Source organism: Salminus brasiliensis, chromosome 11 (genome assembly GCF_030463535.1).
Source record: "Salminus brasiliensis chromosome 11, fSalBra1.hap2, whole genome shotgun sequence".
In the NCBI taxonomy this organism is placed as follows: Eukaryota; Metazoa; Chordata; class Actinopteri; order Characiformes; family Bryconidae; genus Salminus; species Salminus brasiliensis.
The window spans coordinates 16,278,909-16,296,448 of NC_132888.1; the positions used below are offsets into that span (position 1 = coordinate 16,278,909).

The 17,540-nt window shown below is 39.8% G+C and overlaps 1 protein-coding gene across 1 annotated transcript in view; it reads left to right on the forward strand.

Moving 5' to 3' along the window:
- Positions 1-17,540, forward strand: part of pitpnm3 (PITPNM family member 3) — a 112,798-nt gene that overhangs the window by 75,578 nt on the left and 19,680 nt on the right. Inside the window, exons 7-10 of the mRNA XM_072691961.1 lie at positions 929-1,051; positions 1,411-1,595; positions 9,629-9,783; positions 10,095-10,265. Coding sequence (XP_072548062.1) covers positions 929-1,051; positions 1,411-1,595; positions 9,629-9,783; positions 10,095-10,265 — 634 coding nt within the window. The remainder of the gene's footprint in view (positions 1-928; positions 1,052-1,410; positions 1,596-9,628; positions 9,784-10,094; positions 10,266-17,540) is intronic.

Consider the following 17,540-nt stretch of genomic DNA (forward strand, 5'->3'; position numbering starts at 1 on the left):
TAAATGTGACTCATGGGTGTAATTTATTAGATGTGATGTTCACATTTGAGTAAATTGAGTGCATTACCTGCTTCAGTGCTGTTAAACTACCCTAAAGTTATTGAGCCTAGGCCTACCTGGGTTCATTACTGGTGCTGCGATTGGCCCCATGGGGGATGCTAACATGAGCCGCTGTCTTTTGCTTTTCGTCTTATAATAACTCAATAGATTTGTGATTGGTAAACTGGTTGGGAGAGGTCTGAGTCATTAGTGATGAGTCATTTCAAACAGAGGGAGAGAGGTCTCTCTCTTTGCACTCCTCCTGCTCTCTAATCTCACATGATTAATCCAATAATACACTCGTCAATTTACCACGCACAACTGATTTTCAGAGGAAGTGAGCACTGTTTGTTATCCGTGTGCAGCACGTCAGCTCCTGAGGGTACCATGCGGGTACCTCATGAGTAACACATTAACCCTCTGATCCTGGAAAAATCATGCACGTCAGCGATAAGGCTTTGAGATGTTAATTTGGGCCTGGAACGCCAAAATGATTGTCACAGGCTTTCCAGCATTTCTGGTTTTAGGAGATAGCGGAAAGAAGGTGTTGGGCTTTTGAAAACTGCATTTTCAACATCCAAACACAGCTAGAGCTCATTGTCAGACATTCATCCACTCCAAATAAGTAATTAAGAAGCTGCAGCAGCGGCATTTCAGATGTGCTGCTTCCCTGCTCTAATTAAGAGCGTTATTGACAGTCGGATTGAGCGGTGGATTTAGCCACCACCAAGCCCTCCTGCTGTTGAGCTTTGGCTGTCAGCACTGACTACTTTCAGAAGAGTGTCGCTGACTTTTTTGTATATATATGTGTGTGTGTGTGTGTGTGTGTGTGTGTGTGTGTGTGTGTGTGTGTGTGTGTGCCTGTGTTTCTGCATATGCTGTCGGCCAGGTGTGTCTGTTGGGCGACTGTGTAGGCGGCGTGCTGTGTTTTGATGCTCTGTGTTTCAGCAACAGCCCTCAGCATAGCAGCCCCAGCCACAGAAGCCGACACAACAGTACGGAGAGCTTAAAGGTATGTATTTAAAGCCTGAACCACTTACGCTAGCTTGCCCCCGTGCCCTAGCTGCACCTGACTTGGGTTGTTTCCAGACCCATTTCCGAAATCCAGTCCTCTCACTATCTATTGTCTCGGGTTGTTGGTTGTTTTTTTCCCTTCCACTCCCAGTATGGGTTTCCTTTCAGTCCATGCTAGCCTTGTACAAACGCAGCACTCTGTCCTGATATTTCAGACTCCATTAGTCATTGCACTTCAGCGCTCTCCAGATACCTCCTTTGTAACTACCACTGTGTAAAAGCATTTTTTTTTTTTGCATGTTTATATAATGGTGACTCTCTTGACCCAACCGTGTCCCACGCTCCAATCCCACGCAGGATAACCGGGGGCTTTTGGGAGAGGCCAGCACAGGCCTGAGCTCCAGCAAGCGCCTCAGCAAGAGCAACATTGACATCTCGGCCCCCAGTGAAAACCGCACGAGAAGGGCCCCCCTCAGCCGCAAACAGAGTGACTCATGTGATGCTGATTCATCCAACAGCCAGCATCATCCCTTTATCAGCAGGTACACCTCAGTCACACAATACTCATGGACCACCAGGGTGGGGGAACACCTTAAGGCATTCTCAGAATGGCTTTCAAAGTTTTATCACTTAGATTTACAGCACTTATATGTAGAGGGTTACGTCCCTAGAATAAAGTGCCACTTTTTTGCCCAATTTGGAAGACCCATTCCCTGTTCTCCCTACCAAGCCTCCAACATCTGATGTCTTCACGACAAGATATTATAATTAAGGTTTACTGGACAAAACTGTAATAAAAAAGGGAATTTTCTTCCCTTAAGCTTAGATCATACTTTTGAACATCTAAATCCTACATTTATTGTACTCAGCACATTATACAATTAAAATTTGAATCTTATCTTAATCTTAAATTTGATCTTAATCTTAAAAATGATGGACCAAAAATGTTCTCTCTGGATGTCATAACTGAAGCATTGTTTGAAACATATAGTAGACATTACCAGGATGTTTTGCACATAATGTTTATTAGGCCAGTCATTATTAAACCTGTCCTCAGGCAGTCCTGATTTGTGCCATCAGTGGATCTCTTAAGGAGTACAAATTTCCCACGCTCCTACCATAAGGCTCCCCGAACTCCAGCCTAAAGACTTTAGACTTTCTCTCCAAGTAACAGCGTTCCAGGTTGTGGTCCGTACTATCGAATGTCTTTATGAGAATCAAACAGTATTGCAAAACATGATATAGTGATACTTTAATACATCAATATTTTGATCCCTACCGGATAGCACAGCAAAAACACACATCAGCAACCCTGGTTACAAAAAAGAAATTGGATAGAAAAGCAGAATAATTATCAGATAAAGTGAAATACTGAAGATCTATGACTAATGTGATACTGTTAATAATGGTATCTCTTTACTTGGATTGTCCACTAAAGAAGCCTCATAGATGCTCACTTGACATTCAACTGAATGTCTTAAATGCAACTGAACTCTAAGTTGAATGTAAAGGATTGTATACTGAATGTCACCCTACAACTAACCCTAACCTTAACCTTACCTATTTAGGGTTAGATTTAGCATTAGATTTAAGGTTGGGGTTAAGGTTGGGGTTAGGATTTAGGGTTGATTCAAGGGTAAGGTTAAGGTTAGGTTTAGATTTAAGGTTTAGGTTACAGTTAGGGTTAGGATTTAGAGTTGATTCAATGGTAGGGTTTAGATTAGAGTTAGGTTTAAGGTTAGATTTAAGGTTTGATTTGATTCAAGGGTAAAGTTAGGGTTAGGATTAATGATTAGGGTTAGATTTAAGCTTTAGGTTGAGGTTAGGGTAATGATTTAGGATTTATGGTTGATTCAAGTGTAAGGTTATGGTTAGGTTTAGAGTTAGATTTAAGGTTTAGGTTAATGTTAGGATTTAGGGTTAGATTTAGGTTAAGATTAGGTTTAGAGTTTGATTTAATGTTTAGGTTTAGGTTAGGGTTAGGGTTATGATTTAGGGTTGATTCAAGGGTAAAGCTAGGGTTAGAATTAAGGATTAGGGTTAGATTTAAGGTTTAGGTTAGGGTTATGATTTAGGGTTGATTCAAGAGTAAGGTTAAGGTTATGTTTAATATTAGATTTAAGGTTTAGGTTAAGGTTAGGATTTAGGGTTAGATTTAGGTTAAAGTTAGATTTAAAGTTAGATTTAAGGTTTAGGGTTGTGATTTAGGGTTAGGATTTAGGGTTAATTCAAAGATAAGGGTAAAGTTAAGGTTATGTGTTCAATAGGCATTCAACTTAAAGTTCAGTTGCATTTAATAGGCATTCAGTTGAATGTTATTTGAATAACAGGTGAGCATCTATGATGGACATCTATAGTGGATCATCCAAGTAAAATTATACTTTAATAATGTATTTATACCTTTTCCGATAATGTGTAACTTTTCCGATGAATTTCCCACATCAGTGTAACTGCACATGTATGTACCTGGCCCTTGGCCACACTATCAGTGAATGTGTCAGTCTTCTTCACCATGCCATTTATCAATATTTTCTGCATGACGGTGTGGCCTGTCTGCCTCCTGCAGTCTGCTATAAATAGTCTGTGCCAATATGCATGTGCAGGAGCAGAGGGAGGAAATTTCCCCACCTTACGTTTCTCCCTCAGCCCTGGAGCTGAGCTTTTTTCATCATCCTTCAATGTGCTGATAAAATCAAATCAGAATAATGGCTTGTGGTGGTTATACAACCTTCTCCTTTGGTGGCCAGCTTGGGTTAAATATCATGTTAAAATCTCTGATTAACATGCGCTATCTTTTCAGTGTGGTTTGACAGCCTTACCTGTCTGCATGAACTTCAGTTCATTTTTCTTTGTACCAAGTCCACCTACTGGAGCGAGGACTGAGCTCTGTCGTATCTGTCTACAGAACTTTTATGTGCAATATTCCTACTCATACTGTCTGAGGCAGAACTGTAATGGCTAATTTCTGTTTCTTTTACGTCCGAAAATTAAGACATCTGTTTCAAACGACGTATCCGTTAATGCCCGCATACGTCTGTTCGTCCTTTACATTGGCATGGCATGTTAAGAAATGCATTCACTAGAGGGCAGTTCTGCGTCAACCTTATCTGACAGCAACAAAGATGGCTGATGGAGGAGGTTGTATGAATGTACTTAATACATAAAAGTGAATGAGGCAGCGATGTAAACAGTGGAAAAATGGTATAGAGCTTTCTTGCAGAGTTTCTTCTTCCCCTATGTTTTCTAGTGCTGCTGCTCCGTTCTCCGAAATATCTTTATTTAACATTAGGCATAAACATTAGACTGAGCTGTTGTTTCTGTTTCTGTTAGCTAGCCATGCTGACTTCCTCCATGACTTTCCAAAACAAATATACTCCTTAAATTAAAGGCGCCAGAAACTTTCTTTGGGAGGATACCACTGAAGAGCCACCTTAGGTTTCCTAACCTTTGAAATGGATCGCTCCGTGAGATGTATAAGGGTGGAGAACAGTTCTAAAGTTGTAATAACCACCACATAATGTATAAAGACTCTATACCCATTAGACATGTTTGTCCTAGAACCATACATTCTAGCCAAGAACTGTTTGGGAATCTTGTAGTGTTTTAAGCAATATGGAGATAAGATTCGGTTGAGTATGGGTCAACATGTAGAGGCCTTGTCTGATTCAGTAGAGGTTCAGTCATATGTTTAAGATAAAAGTATGAGACATACTCATATGCTGGAACAGATGGAACAATGCTCTTTAGTGGAAAGCGCTCATTGCCGTGGCAACATGGCTTGAGCTAACAGCTGCTCTTTGTCTAAATCCCTGCCTCTTGAGAGGCTTGACACCAGCAGAGAGGCTTCTTTGCTCAGCAGTGTGTACCAGCAGTCAGTAGACTAAACCACTCAGCAAAGCACCCCAAACAGTCTCTGGGTAAAGACGCCACTTTGCAGTCCTTGCTGGAAGACTTTCCCGTAGCCCTGGCCTCTCCTTGGCTTCTCCTTTGCCCCACAGGGGTCTTCTATGTGGACATTTCTGTGTTAAAGTGCTGATTCACTGTTGACATGGCTGATAGTGTTTGTCCTGAGGGAAACACCTCTCTGTGACCGTAGCTCAGATTTCTCATCTCGTCTACATCTCGCTTCCATTCAACCGTCTCCAGGGCCTTGTAGCACCGCTAACCTTTTTGTGCACCCTCTGAGAGCAGTGCCAGTAGGAACCATTAGCAGGCCTTTAGATGACAGGAACTTTTCTGTCTGTGTCACATCGTCTGTGCTTACGTGATGTGACCCTTTACAGGGCTAGTTGACACATGCATTCGCTCACAGGGGGCAAAACACTGGACTGTGCCCTATAGAAGCAGTTGTGCCACTTGATAGTGTCAGGTTATTGGCCTGATAATGCCAAGGCCATGGATTCAGCGATCCCTCGATTTATGGAAGGGCCTTTCTGGGGTCAATACACCTGATCTGCCCTCAAGGTTTTTAGGGGAGGCCTAATGGAAAGTGTAATGGAGCAATCCCTTACAGTGACTGTACCAGGGTTCAAATTATGTGTAATATTCGTGACCTCATACAATACAAATTCTACCAATTCAGCTAATAAGCAAATATGATTTCATAACTACAATTTGAATAGTCTGTAATAGCTATAGATGTATTCAGTTATATCCAGTAGTGTTGGGTGTGGGTGTGGGATAACCTCTTGGTAGGAGAGATATGCCAGCCACCAGAATCCCAAGACTGACTGTTTATTCCTGGTTGTCCCTTAGAATAAGGCGTTTCACAGCGCTCACCACTCATTGCTGTACTGCTTCCAGACTGTGCATAGTTCTTTTGTTGGTTTGTATAATAATTTCTTACTTTTCATTTTTTATATGTTATGACTCAGTCTAGGATGATGTAATAGATATTGAAACTGGGCTCTGTCTCCAGACCCTCTGCCAGACCAAACACCAGGCACTGCATAGAAGTATGCACCAGTATGAATTTATTGTCAATCAATGGAGGACATATGACTTCAGAGGTGAGCATACGCCAAAACAACATACCAAACGACTACAGCAAACACAACTAACTAACCAAAAAAAACTAAATACACAAAACTACCCTAGGCCCCGTCACCAAAACAGGAGTAAAGATAGCTAAATGAAAGATTTCCCCCAAAGATGTGAGGTTTAAAAAAATGCAATGGAGCTGGGGAATGGAAATTGGAAGTGCCAGGTCAGTCTGAGCGTGATGCTCTTTCATGTTGTCAAAGGGGAGGACCCCTAAACACCTCAGGGTCAAGCTTCTTCTGGCTCTTTTATACAGAGCTCCCCTGATGGCCATTCATGGACCTGCACCTACAGAAAAAGACAAAAAAAAAATAAAAAATACACAGCACATGCAGGCACACTAAAGGAATGTTACAAGCGGAAGTCATTAGATATATCATAACATCTTCCTCATGCTAAAGCTTTAGTGTTGGGAGATTTACACTTCACTGGGGACATTTCCGCCATATCTGCAGAGCCCCAGTGTCCAGCTGATATTAACCAGCTAATATATGGTTGTTCCCTAGACTGTATTGCTCAAGTCCAAGATAAGATTGTATGCACTAGCTTCGTATGCAGTAGGCTGATGTCACTCAGTCGAGAGAAGTTTAAGCATGAGATTCTGTTGCTGTTTACACCAAGGACAAGACAGTAGACTTATAGAGTGTTGAAAAGGAGTAAAGAAAGAGAAAGAGTTGGGAAGGAAAGAATGGGCAGATAACTGTGCAACTCAATTGATTCTATCTGTAATCCTTTGGACCAGGGCAGAATTTTTGAGGAGCCTAGAGAAGTAGGTGAAGGGATGAGAGAGCTATTGTTCAAACAAGGGAAAGCTCTATTTGTCACAGAGCAGAGACAGAGAGAGTGAGAATAGCTGGTAAGTCTGAGCCCTGCAGCCTTACCGATTTAAAAGGACTCACCTAAATCTGTCTATACCTTTTGTCTACCATATGCATTGTAGCACATGGCTCTGTTTGTCTCCATTTACTGTTACTACAAAATACCCTGTAATGTCTTCATTTTGAGGTAATAACATAAAGGGGTGAATCCAGACCGGGAAAACTGTGATTACATGAACCTTATAGGGCAATTATTGGTATTTAAGCTTCATCTTTATGCTAAACAGTATAAATGCTGACTCTCAATTATAGACTGCTGCCATCAGCCACAACATTAACACCATTGAGTAGGTTCCCCCTCGTGCCACCACAACAGATCCGACCATTTTGAGGCATGGGCCGTCTGGCACCAAGACGTTACCAGCAGATCCTGTAAGTGATCGAGCCTCCGTGCGCATCAGTGTGACTTGGGCACCCTGCCTGATGTTGTGAAGATGTTCTGATCCCGTTGGCTAGCCGTCACCATTTGGTTCTTGTCAGAATGGCTCAGATTCTTAAGCTTGCCCATTTAACACATCACCTTGAAGAACTCAAGGTATGTGGTAACAAAGCACACCCCTTGACAGATGCCACTATAGATTTTAGACTTTATCTGTTAGTGGTGCTAATGTTATGGCTTATCTGTGTATGTGTTAACCTTAACATATCAATAACTTTACTGACAATCGCAACATTTTTACTTTTCATTGTATTATGTTATTTACTTTTGCAGAGTACTATGTATAGTTGGATCCATATTTGAGATATACACACTAAGTTGGCTCGGATGTTAAGTTCTTCTACAGCACCACAGCACTAGAAAAGGGGGTTTCCTAATAAAATTAAGCCCACCATTCAGATTGTTTGAGCTCTCCATTCCCATAGGTAATTTATTTTTGGCTCTGCCGCTGCCCGTAAGACAACAAGGAAGACATATAAACTCTGCCAGCTGCTTTTATGAAATGTAGACCCTTCGATTAGACTTGGCATTTAATGCAGACAAATAATTCAATTTAGCAACTCGTCTGTTTACTGTAATGCATTCGCTTACTGTAATTTCCTGTCTGATTATGACTTTTTAACATAAGTTTGGTTAAAGGAAGCGCTTATTCCTCACCAGCACTGTGTTTGGAGAGAAGAACTTCAAAGATGCCATTTCCACATATTTGTTTGCTGTGAATGATGAATGGGGATGTTCTCTATTAAGGATGACTAGATGATACAAAGTAGGAATGAAGGATTTGATGGCTACCACAAATAAAGGTTAATGGCTCTGCGATAAATGGGCCTGTCCAGTGTAGGCGAGCTTCATGGACCTTTGGTCATACCTTTGCGTTTGAAGGCTGATGCGTATGTTTGTCCCTGATGTTCAAGTAAGCTGCCTTTCTCAAATACCCATCCTATATTATACACACTGCAGGCTTTAGCTTTACGGAACAATTTGTATGTTTGAGGTGCTAGTTTGTTTACTATCTATCTAACTTCAGTTCTAGTCCTGATCTTCCTTCTGTGAACACAAAACTAGCTAAGCTGTAGCTAGTTAAGCTGTATGTATACAGCTTTACAATTTTGTTTATTTTATGATTATTTTCAAAATGTTAAAATATTTGGAGAGTGTTGTCGAGGCATTGTTTTTCAGCTCTAGATAAAAAAAAAAAATCACAATATTGACCAACTACTGCATTTAAGACTGTGTTTATGAACCTCTTAAAAGTCTTTGATTTTTCAAAAACCTTAAATGGTTAGGTTTGAATTTGACAACTGGACCAACATGCATTTTATATCTGGATAATATCTGGATTTGATTATATCTGGATTACTTTGATTATATTTGAAGTCTGAGACTTGGCTTCACATGTATCGGAGGAGTCACTGCCCTCCTAGTGTGGGGAGAATTGCTAGTCATAAGGGAATTATGAGTGGGTGGGTTAAGTGGCTGTTCCAAATTGGGAGAAAAAAGGGAAAATCCCACAAACAAATTATTCAAAGAAATATGTGAGATACCAAATGAGATCCAGTTTTACTGTGTTTTTACTGCTCACCAACGCAAACATCATTTCCATTTTACTTCCTGTAAACAACCATTTCTCATCATAATTGCTTTGCTCTTGGAGATTATAGAAATTATCTTAACAGTTTAGAAAAACGGTGGTGGTTCTACAATGGGGTGGAAAAATAGATGGCTCTCGTATTCCCATAATGACTCAGAAAATAAGACAGACTATTTGAACCACTGCTCTCATCTACCGGTAAGCATGAGCACACACAAGCACACACATGAGAGAGAAAATGAGGGAGACAGGGCAAGAGGGAGAGAGAAGCCATGATCCACAATAATTATGATGAATATGAATAATTTTATTAACTCATTTTCCAACAGACGTGTTTCTGCCTGCCTGATGAAAACACATTCTGCTTACACTTGTATTAAATGTGGAAGAGATCCATCTCTGACCACCTCTGAATGTGGTTTGTGTTACAATCACAATGCGTCTTGGTGGTGTTTACACCTGGCTTTTCATGCAGACAAGTGAAATCTAAACGTGATCCGATCAAAAAAACACGTTAGTGCCAGATGTAAACAGGCTTAAAATTTCTTCCATGCAGTTCTATGAAATGATTTTTTTTTTACCAGCCGTGTTCCTCACACTTGTCTGTCTGTGTGTTTGTGTGTTTAGTCTGATGCAGGATGATGCCGAGCTGAGGCCAACAAGCAGCAGTCCAATGTTGAATCTGGGCCGTTTTGATTTTGAGGTGTCTGAATGTTTTCTGCTAGGCTGTCCACTTGGACTGGTGTTAGCCATGAGACGGACTGTCCTTCCTTCCGTGCAGGGTGAGAGTCCCACACCAAAGTGCACGCACACACACACACACACTTCGTGAGCGCGAGCACATTCCCCAGCACATTACTCCTGACACATTGTCCTCTGGATGCACTGTTAGTTTCCGCCTGGCAAGCAGTCCAATTATTTTCAAATTTCCTGCCTTGCTCACAGTGCAGCAGAGTCAACTGCAGTGCCGCCACCACAGTAGCACCTCTCTGGCTCGAATCTTCAGTCTCTGTCATCTATAGAAAACAACCTGTTTATTATAAAACCTGTATTCTGTGCATGTATTCTGACTCATCTTCTCTTCTTGGTGCAGTGACTCAGCTGCGGCCTGCTTGTTCTCAGATATTCAACCTATTCTACCCTTCGGACCCCTCGGCCTCAAGATTGGAGCCCCTCCTTCACCAATGCTTCCACCGGCTGCCCCCATTCCCCGTGCCCCGTTATCAGCGCTACCCACTGGGCGATGGCCGCTCCACTCTCATCGGTGAGCATGAAATTTTATAGGAAAATCCACCCTACTGTCTGGTTAATTTTGGTTAAACTATGGATTTATTGAACTGTTCCGTGTTTTATATATATATATATATATATATATATATATATATATATATATATATATATATAAACTGTTGAACTGTTCCGTGTTTTGATCATAGACACAATTCATCCTATTATTTAAACAACAAAATACTTCGTTACTTGTTTATCTTTTATCAAAAAGTAATTTCCTTATTGTAAAACCACTTCAGATAAAGAAGTGGCAAAGAAAAACAAATAATAACCAATATTTCATGTCTCATTCCCTATTGCACCATCCCTATTGATATTATTGTGCAAAAACACACAACTTTTGGTCACTTACTAACAGGGAGTTATGGGATTTTACATTTACATTTATGGCATTTAGCTGACACTCTTATTCAGAGCGACTTACAAGGTTACTCATATTACAGAGGTGAGCCAATGCAGTGTTAGGAGTCTTGCCCAAGGACTCTTATTAGTGTAGCACAGCACAGTCACTCAGACTGTGAATCGAACCCTGGTCTCCCACATGGTGTAATAGCTCACTGGCAGGTAGTGGTGTTATCTGTTGTGCCACACCAACACAGATTGAACACAGCGCTCCAAAAACACAGCACTCCATCTGTACTCAGACACCAGACAAAAGTACCTGGCTAAGAGCTCTTAAATTCACTTACAGCCACACATACACCTGGAAATGTTGCTAGTTAGGTCAGTAGGTAGGTAGGTACGTATGTAGGGTACATTGGCTGACCTGAGAAGTCTCTGTCTCAAACCACACAATCAGAGGGAGCCTCAGGCCTGTGACTACAGTACAACATTACGTCTTGTGTGTTATTGCTTAGTTATTGTATTTTAGTTAAGTATTTTCTACGTACAAGTACGTGTGAAGTTAATTACAGAATATGTGGTGTATAGCAATGAAACCAGGCTGTCATGTCATACTCCAGGATTTTTCTAATTTGATCCTGGAGAGCCAGTGCCCAGCACAGATTGGCCAGTTTACTGCCTAAACACACAGTTGACAGACGAGTTGAGTCATCAAAGTTTGGGTGCCACCAAACTGTGGACCAGAAGTGAAAAACCCTGTTGTACACCAACAGCAGCACAGCAGTCAACAATGCAATCAACAGTTCTGTAGAGAAAAATTACGAGCTCACTTAAACTTTTATTTATCTGCTTTTATTTTAGTTTTTTACTCACTTACTTTTTTCTGAGTCGGCCAATAACTTTAGACTGCACTGCAATCACCTCCAAACATTCAATAGCCAAACATCGTTAGGTCAAGAGAATTCTGCATGAATTAAATTTTTAAATTGTTATAAATTTAGTGTAACATAATAAATAATATGATAAAGTAAGTAATTAAGTATTATGATCTCAACCATGCCACCTCACTTCCCTGCTTTGGACATGTCTTAAAACAGTCACTGATCAGTAATTTCAGCCCATTTCGTCTGTGCTATAACTATTTAAACAATTATTAAACAATTAGCTTAAAGTGGTCAAGTAGCTTACTGGACAGTGTACAGTTTATTTATTTATTACATTATTTGTGTTATACGTATCATTATTATTATAAGCTTTTATTATGGCATCCTAACCCCTTGTTGCTGTGGACGTTACTGTGACACAAATTACCTTCAGAGACTACGGAGTTTTGTGCTGGTAGGGCCTGCCACTAAGGTTTGCACAGCATCCCATCATGTATAAGTGCATAACCCTTCCACAGCCCAGGCCTTTTCCATATAAACAGTTCTAAAGAAAAGAGCCATTTCTCAAAAGCCTTCATTTTGCATGTAATTACAGGTCAGTCTCTCCTTTCTTTTTCTGTGTCCCCTGTTATCCCTCAGGATCACAGCTAACCTGAGTGTCTGCACACCTTGCACTCTCTCTGCATCTCAGTCTAGCCACAGTAATCCCCAGAGCACCAGGCTGCCTTTCTCCATAATGAGACACTGGTTTATTTAGAGAACATTATAGCCTAGTTTTGGGACACATATTTAACCAACTTGTCTGCCACTTCTGCATTGCCCTAGCTTTAGAAACTAGGCTCCCAGCAAGGAACAAATGAAAACTAGGGCAAGTGTTTCTGAGATTTTGGTTTATTGAACACATTATTATTATTATTATTATTATTTTAAAGATAAAGGGAACAACCCATTTAACCAATGCTTAGGCAGGTCAGGAAGAATTCTGTTATATAGCCTATATACAGTATTGGGAACAATGGGAACAAAGCCTTGACAATCTCTGAAATGGCTACTTTACAGAAGAAAAATGATTCTAACCTGTATATTTGGGACAGTTTATTTTGGTCTGTTGGTCTTTTGAATATATATACACAATTGAATATATGGATATGGATATTGAATATATTGACACAATGTAAAGGGCAGCTGGCAGTTTGAAATTATGTAAGATGATTTTGCTGCCTCAGTGACATGCTGAATGCTGTATTGGTATTGGTCTTGCACAACAGTAGATAATTGTAGTTTTGGCAATGATTCCATTGTATTTAATACCAGTAGTTATGTCGCTGTTAGCACAAATGGGGTAAAATAGTGTGTAAGGGTAATTTGGCCAGTTATACCAGTTATACTGCTACTATTATATATTTGAAAAGATGTACATACAATTGAAAGCTTAATTGTTCCACTCTTTAAGCACATTTCATATTTTAATATGATTCTATATTTTAATCTATCTATCTATCTATCTATCTATCTATCTACGTACCTACCTACCTACCTACTAGTGGCAGATAATTATGAGTTTATGTAAATTTGAACATAGCCATTAAGAAAGTTGTGGGCAGCTGGTCTGACACAGGTGGCAGAGGAGCATGGTGGTCAGTCTGGTGGGTGGGCAGCTGGTCTGTTGCTGTTGCAGGGGAGCCTAGCAGTTAGTCTTTGTTTAAGGTCAGACAAGTAAAAGATAAGTGGTCATTAACGTTATAACATTACTGTCCATAACATTATTGTCCAGAAAACTGATCCTTAAATGTTTAGACTACAATGAATTGTAGTCTAAAAATTAAAAACACTGAATGAACAATGTTAACATGACAACCTTTATAGTGATTTTATCAATATCAGCCAACACGTTCTGTATAGTCGTTTATGTGCAGGAAACTCAGTATTATTATAACTACGTGCAGTGCAGTTTAGCCGAAGCACTATTTTTTAATTAGGGGATTTCACTCCACTGACCAAAAATTGTCAGTATCAAAATATTTGTTATATCGAGAAATATGAGCAAACACAACATCAGAAACGCACACAATCTCACACACACACACACATACTATGGCTCACACACACATACACACGTCTACAGGCTGGTTTAATGTAGTAATTAATTACAGCAGCCACAAGGAGTGGCTCTGGTGCGGCCTCCCATGTGTAAGGTAGTTCCATCATTACAGTCATCACAGATCCGCTCTGCAGGCTTTTTAATGTGATTAATGTCTCTAATATCCAGGAATAGCCCGGCTGTTTGCTTGTTTATGGTTTTTCTGGGCACTCGCATTGACTTCATTTGTGGGCTGATTGAAAATCTCAGCCATTCATTCCAAGCACCTGAATTATAGCACGAGGCTGGAAACTATGGATGTCATAGATTGTCACTGTGGAGTTATTTTTCTCATTACTCTCAGGAGCGTGTAGCGGACCCCTATGTTTATATTCTTTTGTTTTTTTATCGTCCCTCTGGCCCTGAGCTCATATTCTCTTTTGCCTACCTGTCAGAAACGTCTCCGCTTCCTTTCTGTGGAGCTCTATCTGCCCTGTCTGGCCTACATATCTTCTCCTCAAACCAATCTTTTCAAGGTCTCCTGGAACTCCTCTAGCTAGACAACGCCTGGCTAGACCATGCCTGTATTGGATATTGTACACGACCCATCCGTTTTTCTGATTACCTCCCAGGGGTACTTCTTCTGAGTGGGTTATTTCATACAGAGAAACGAGCTGCTTTTTGGTCTCTAGGCTCTTTCTCCAGTGTTCAAAGAGCGGCCCGTCTTCCTTTTGGCTGACTGGCTGTCTTCCTGCCAGCATCTGTCTCTGTCTGTCTTTATCTCTCTCGCTCCTGTCCACTCTCGCCTCTCCCCTTTCCCGCTGTCTCTTGCTGTCTCTGATTGTTACACAGACAGTCAGAAGGCCAGAAAGGGGTGTGTTTTGTACAAATGTGTGTGGACTACTGCATCAGTGACTTTGCTTATGTGTATTTGCCTGCATGTTGATCAATTAGTGTTTGTTCGGTGTTCGTGCCAGGTTATAGAGGAATGAATTTACCTGATGAGTGTATCTGTCAACAATGACAAATGTTACCGATCATACCAGTGGTAGCACTTTTATTACTTATTGTCTTTATGACCTCACTAATGAAATGTGATGATGAATGAATTAATGTAATGAATGCACAATTCAGGACTAACATGTGAAAGCAAGTAGCAAGAATTAAAACAAATATACCACATTTTATAATATTGTTTTATATATTTTTATATGTTTTATATATTTTATTTTATAAATAGAAAAAGTTTTTTTGTTGATGCTCTTTTACTTTATGGCCAGCATTTATTTGTTGACAAGCTCCTAATTTAACACACTTCAATCAGCTCATTAAGCATTGAGAAGAAGAATCAGGTGGATCTGATTAGAACTGCAATAAAACTCTGCAGGAGAATGACCAAAAACAAAACAAAAACAGTAGGGTTCCAGCACCTGCAGTGCTTGGACCCCTAATCAGGAATCAATTGCGCTCTACTGCTGCAAACATTTAGTTCAAGCCTTTAGTTTGAGGGTAGTAAACAAACTGCCCATTATCTATTCTGCTTTTATTTTCATGTGTATTCATGTGTATATGCAAAGTCAGTTTTTGAGTTTTACAAAGCAGAAATCAAATTGAATTCATTATGTAATAAAATTGTTTCCTGCAACTAAAACAATAAATAATAATAACCATGTAAACCATGCTTAAACAATAAATATGTCAAATAATATTCAAGTAATTACTTTTTGAAACAAAACTACTGATGACACTGATAAAATATATTAGATAGAATCAGAATCAGACTTTACTGGCCAAGTATGCTTACACATACAAGGAATTTGTTTTTGGTTACAATAGCTCACAATGCACGATAACTGAAATTACAGAAGTAACAAACACACACACACACACACACACACACAGTGACATACACGCACAGACACACCTGTAAACATAACATGTGCAGAGTTGTATATTTAAAGTGCTAAGTGCAGCAGTAAAGAACTGGATTAAATAGATATAAATATGGAGAACAGAGAAGTCACTGGTTGAGACGGTAGTACAGTGTTTTGAGAGCAGTACAGAGAAAGAAGAGTGAGAGAACATCTGGATAGGATGTATGTATGTAATAGACTGTTCATATATATATATATATATATATATATATATATATATATATATATATATATATATATATATATATATATATATATAAATATATATATATATTTCGTTTTAATTCAGGCACAGTGTAGTATATATGCTTGGCTGTTGAATATTATTATTATCTTTTCCATCTAGGTATCAGTACTGACTTTTGTATTTGACAATATCAAAGCTTGAAGGTATCTTTGGTCTCTAATCTATTTAAGAGTGGCTAGGGGATATTCTCTGACTGAGAAGCACCTTTGTAAGTCATTCTGGCTAAGGAGTGTCTGCTAAATGCCATCAATGTAAATGTAAACACATTTTAATAAAAAGATAAATTCTTAAATTGACACTTAACCTGCTTCTGACTGTATATATTCAACAGTCACACAATGTTGCTTCTAGGCAACATGCATTTAAGCATTTTTTTAATGCCTTATCAAAATTATGTCTATGATATTGAATGTTAAAAGCACAATCCAAGCTTTTTGGATGGGTGAAGATGTGTGATCCTCTACACCATGCCAGAAAGAGGTTTAAAAATGCTAGGGACCACTAGGACAAGCTGTAATAGATTTATTCAAATTCTTTGTTTTTATCCCTTTTATTATTATGTGACTTTAATGTAAATATATTATTCTGAAGCAACTCTCTGCAAGTTAAGAGAGTTCATAATAATTAGCTTCAGTAGCTTTTCTGTATTTACTCTTACTAAAGAGCAGAATAAACACCTTAATTGCTCATAGTCTTCATAAGCCTAGTACCCGATGTACAGATGAAAGGCGGCGATCACTCCCTTAGGACATGCCTCATGTCTGTATAAAGAGCCGTGTGCTTTCCTGTGTTCTCTCAGTCCTTGTTAGATATTAGTCCTTGGAGATTCCTGATCACGCACCTGAAGAGTGTTGCTCTGCATTTGTATTCGACTACTGCCTCCAGGCTCTTTAGTGACAGAGGAAATTAGGAGGAGCTGCGATGCCTCCCACGCCTGGCATAAAAGTCTGTAGAAAAGGTCAGGTTCTGAGAGCGGGGAGGTTAATCCGGCAAACCTGTATGCGGTGCGCAAAACAGCCCAGCGACCGCCCGCCATAGGGTTTTGCAGGTTCTGACCACAGTGTGACGTAGGCATTAGAGTGTAGCAGCATTCTGTGCACGCTCTGTTCCTGCTGTTCAGAGATAGCAGTGGGGCTGGAAAAAGCAATACAAATTCAGGGCCTGTGTCTGATGAGCCGCTCTGATACGGCTACTCATGTTTAGAATTTGTGTGCGCAGCCACTGTCTTTCATTTCGCATCTCCTCCATCCATCCTGCTCTCGGAGCCTCGACTCTCTAAATAAAATGGGCAATGTAGCAAATACTTGTCCAGTTCACAGTTCACAGAGAAAATGCAGCAGAACAACAGTTCTGGTGCAGAACACAGAACACAGTGCCAGGTTTAAGAAACTGAGTACAGTATTGCTTTTTATTAAAGTAAATAAATCAAAATAAATCAATAAGAAGATAAATTCCACTGATCTTTCAAAATGTCTATAATTCAGTCTTTGAGATGTGAACAAAGTTATTTAGGGGGGTCTGATGTGTAGAAAAGTTTACCAACAATAGCAGGGGCATTAATGTCTACAGTAAAAATGTTGTACAAGACCAAAATTTAGGTTCTTCTATGGAATTGCGCCAATGAAATCCTTTTAGCTGAGTGTTCAGCTGGTTGTTGTTGTTTACATGCTCATTTTAATTGGTGTAAATATGTTGTTTTATGCAGTTGTCCTTGAAGTGCTAATGATAAGAGTCTTTAACCCCTTAAAACGCCTATGGCCCA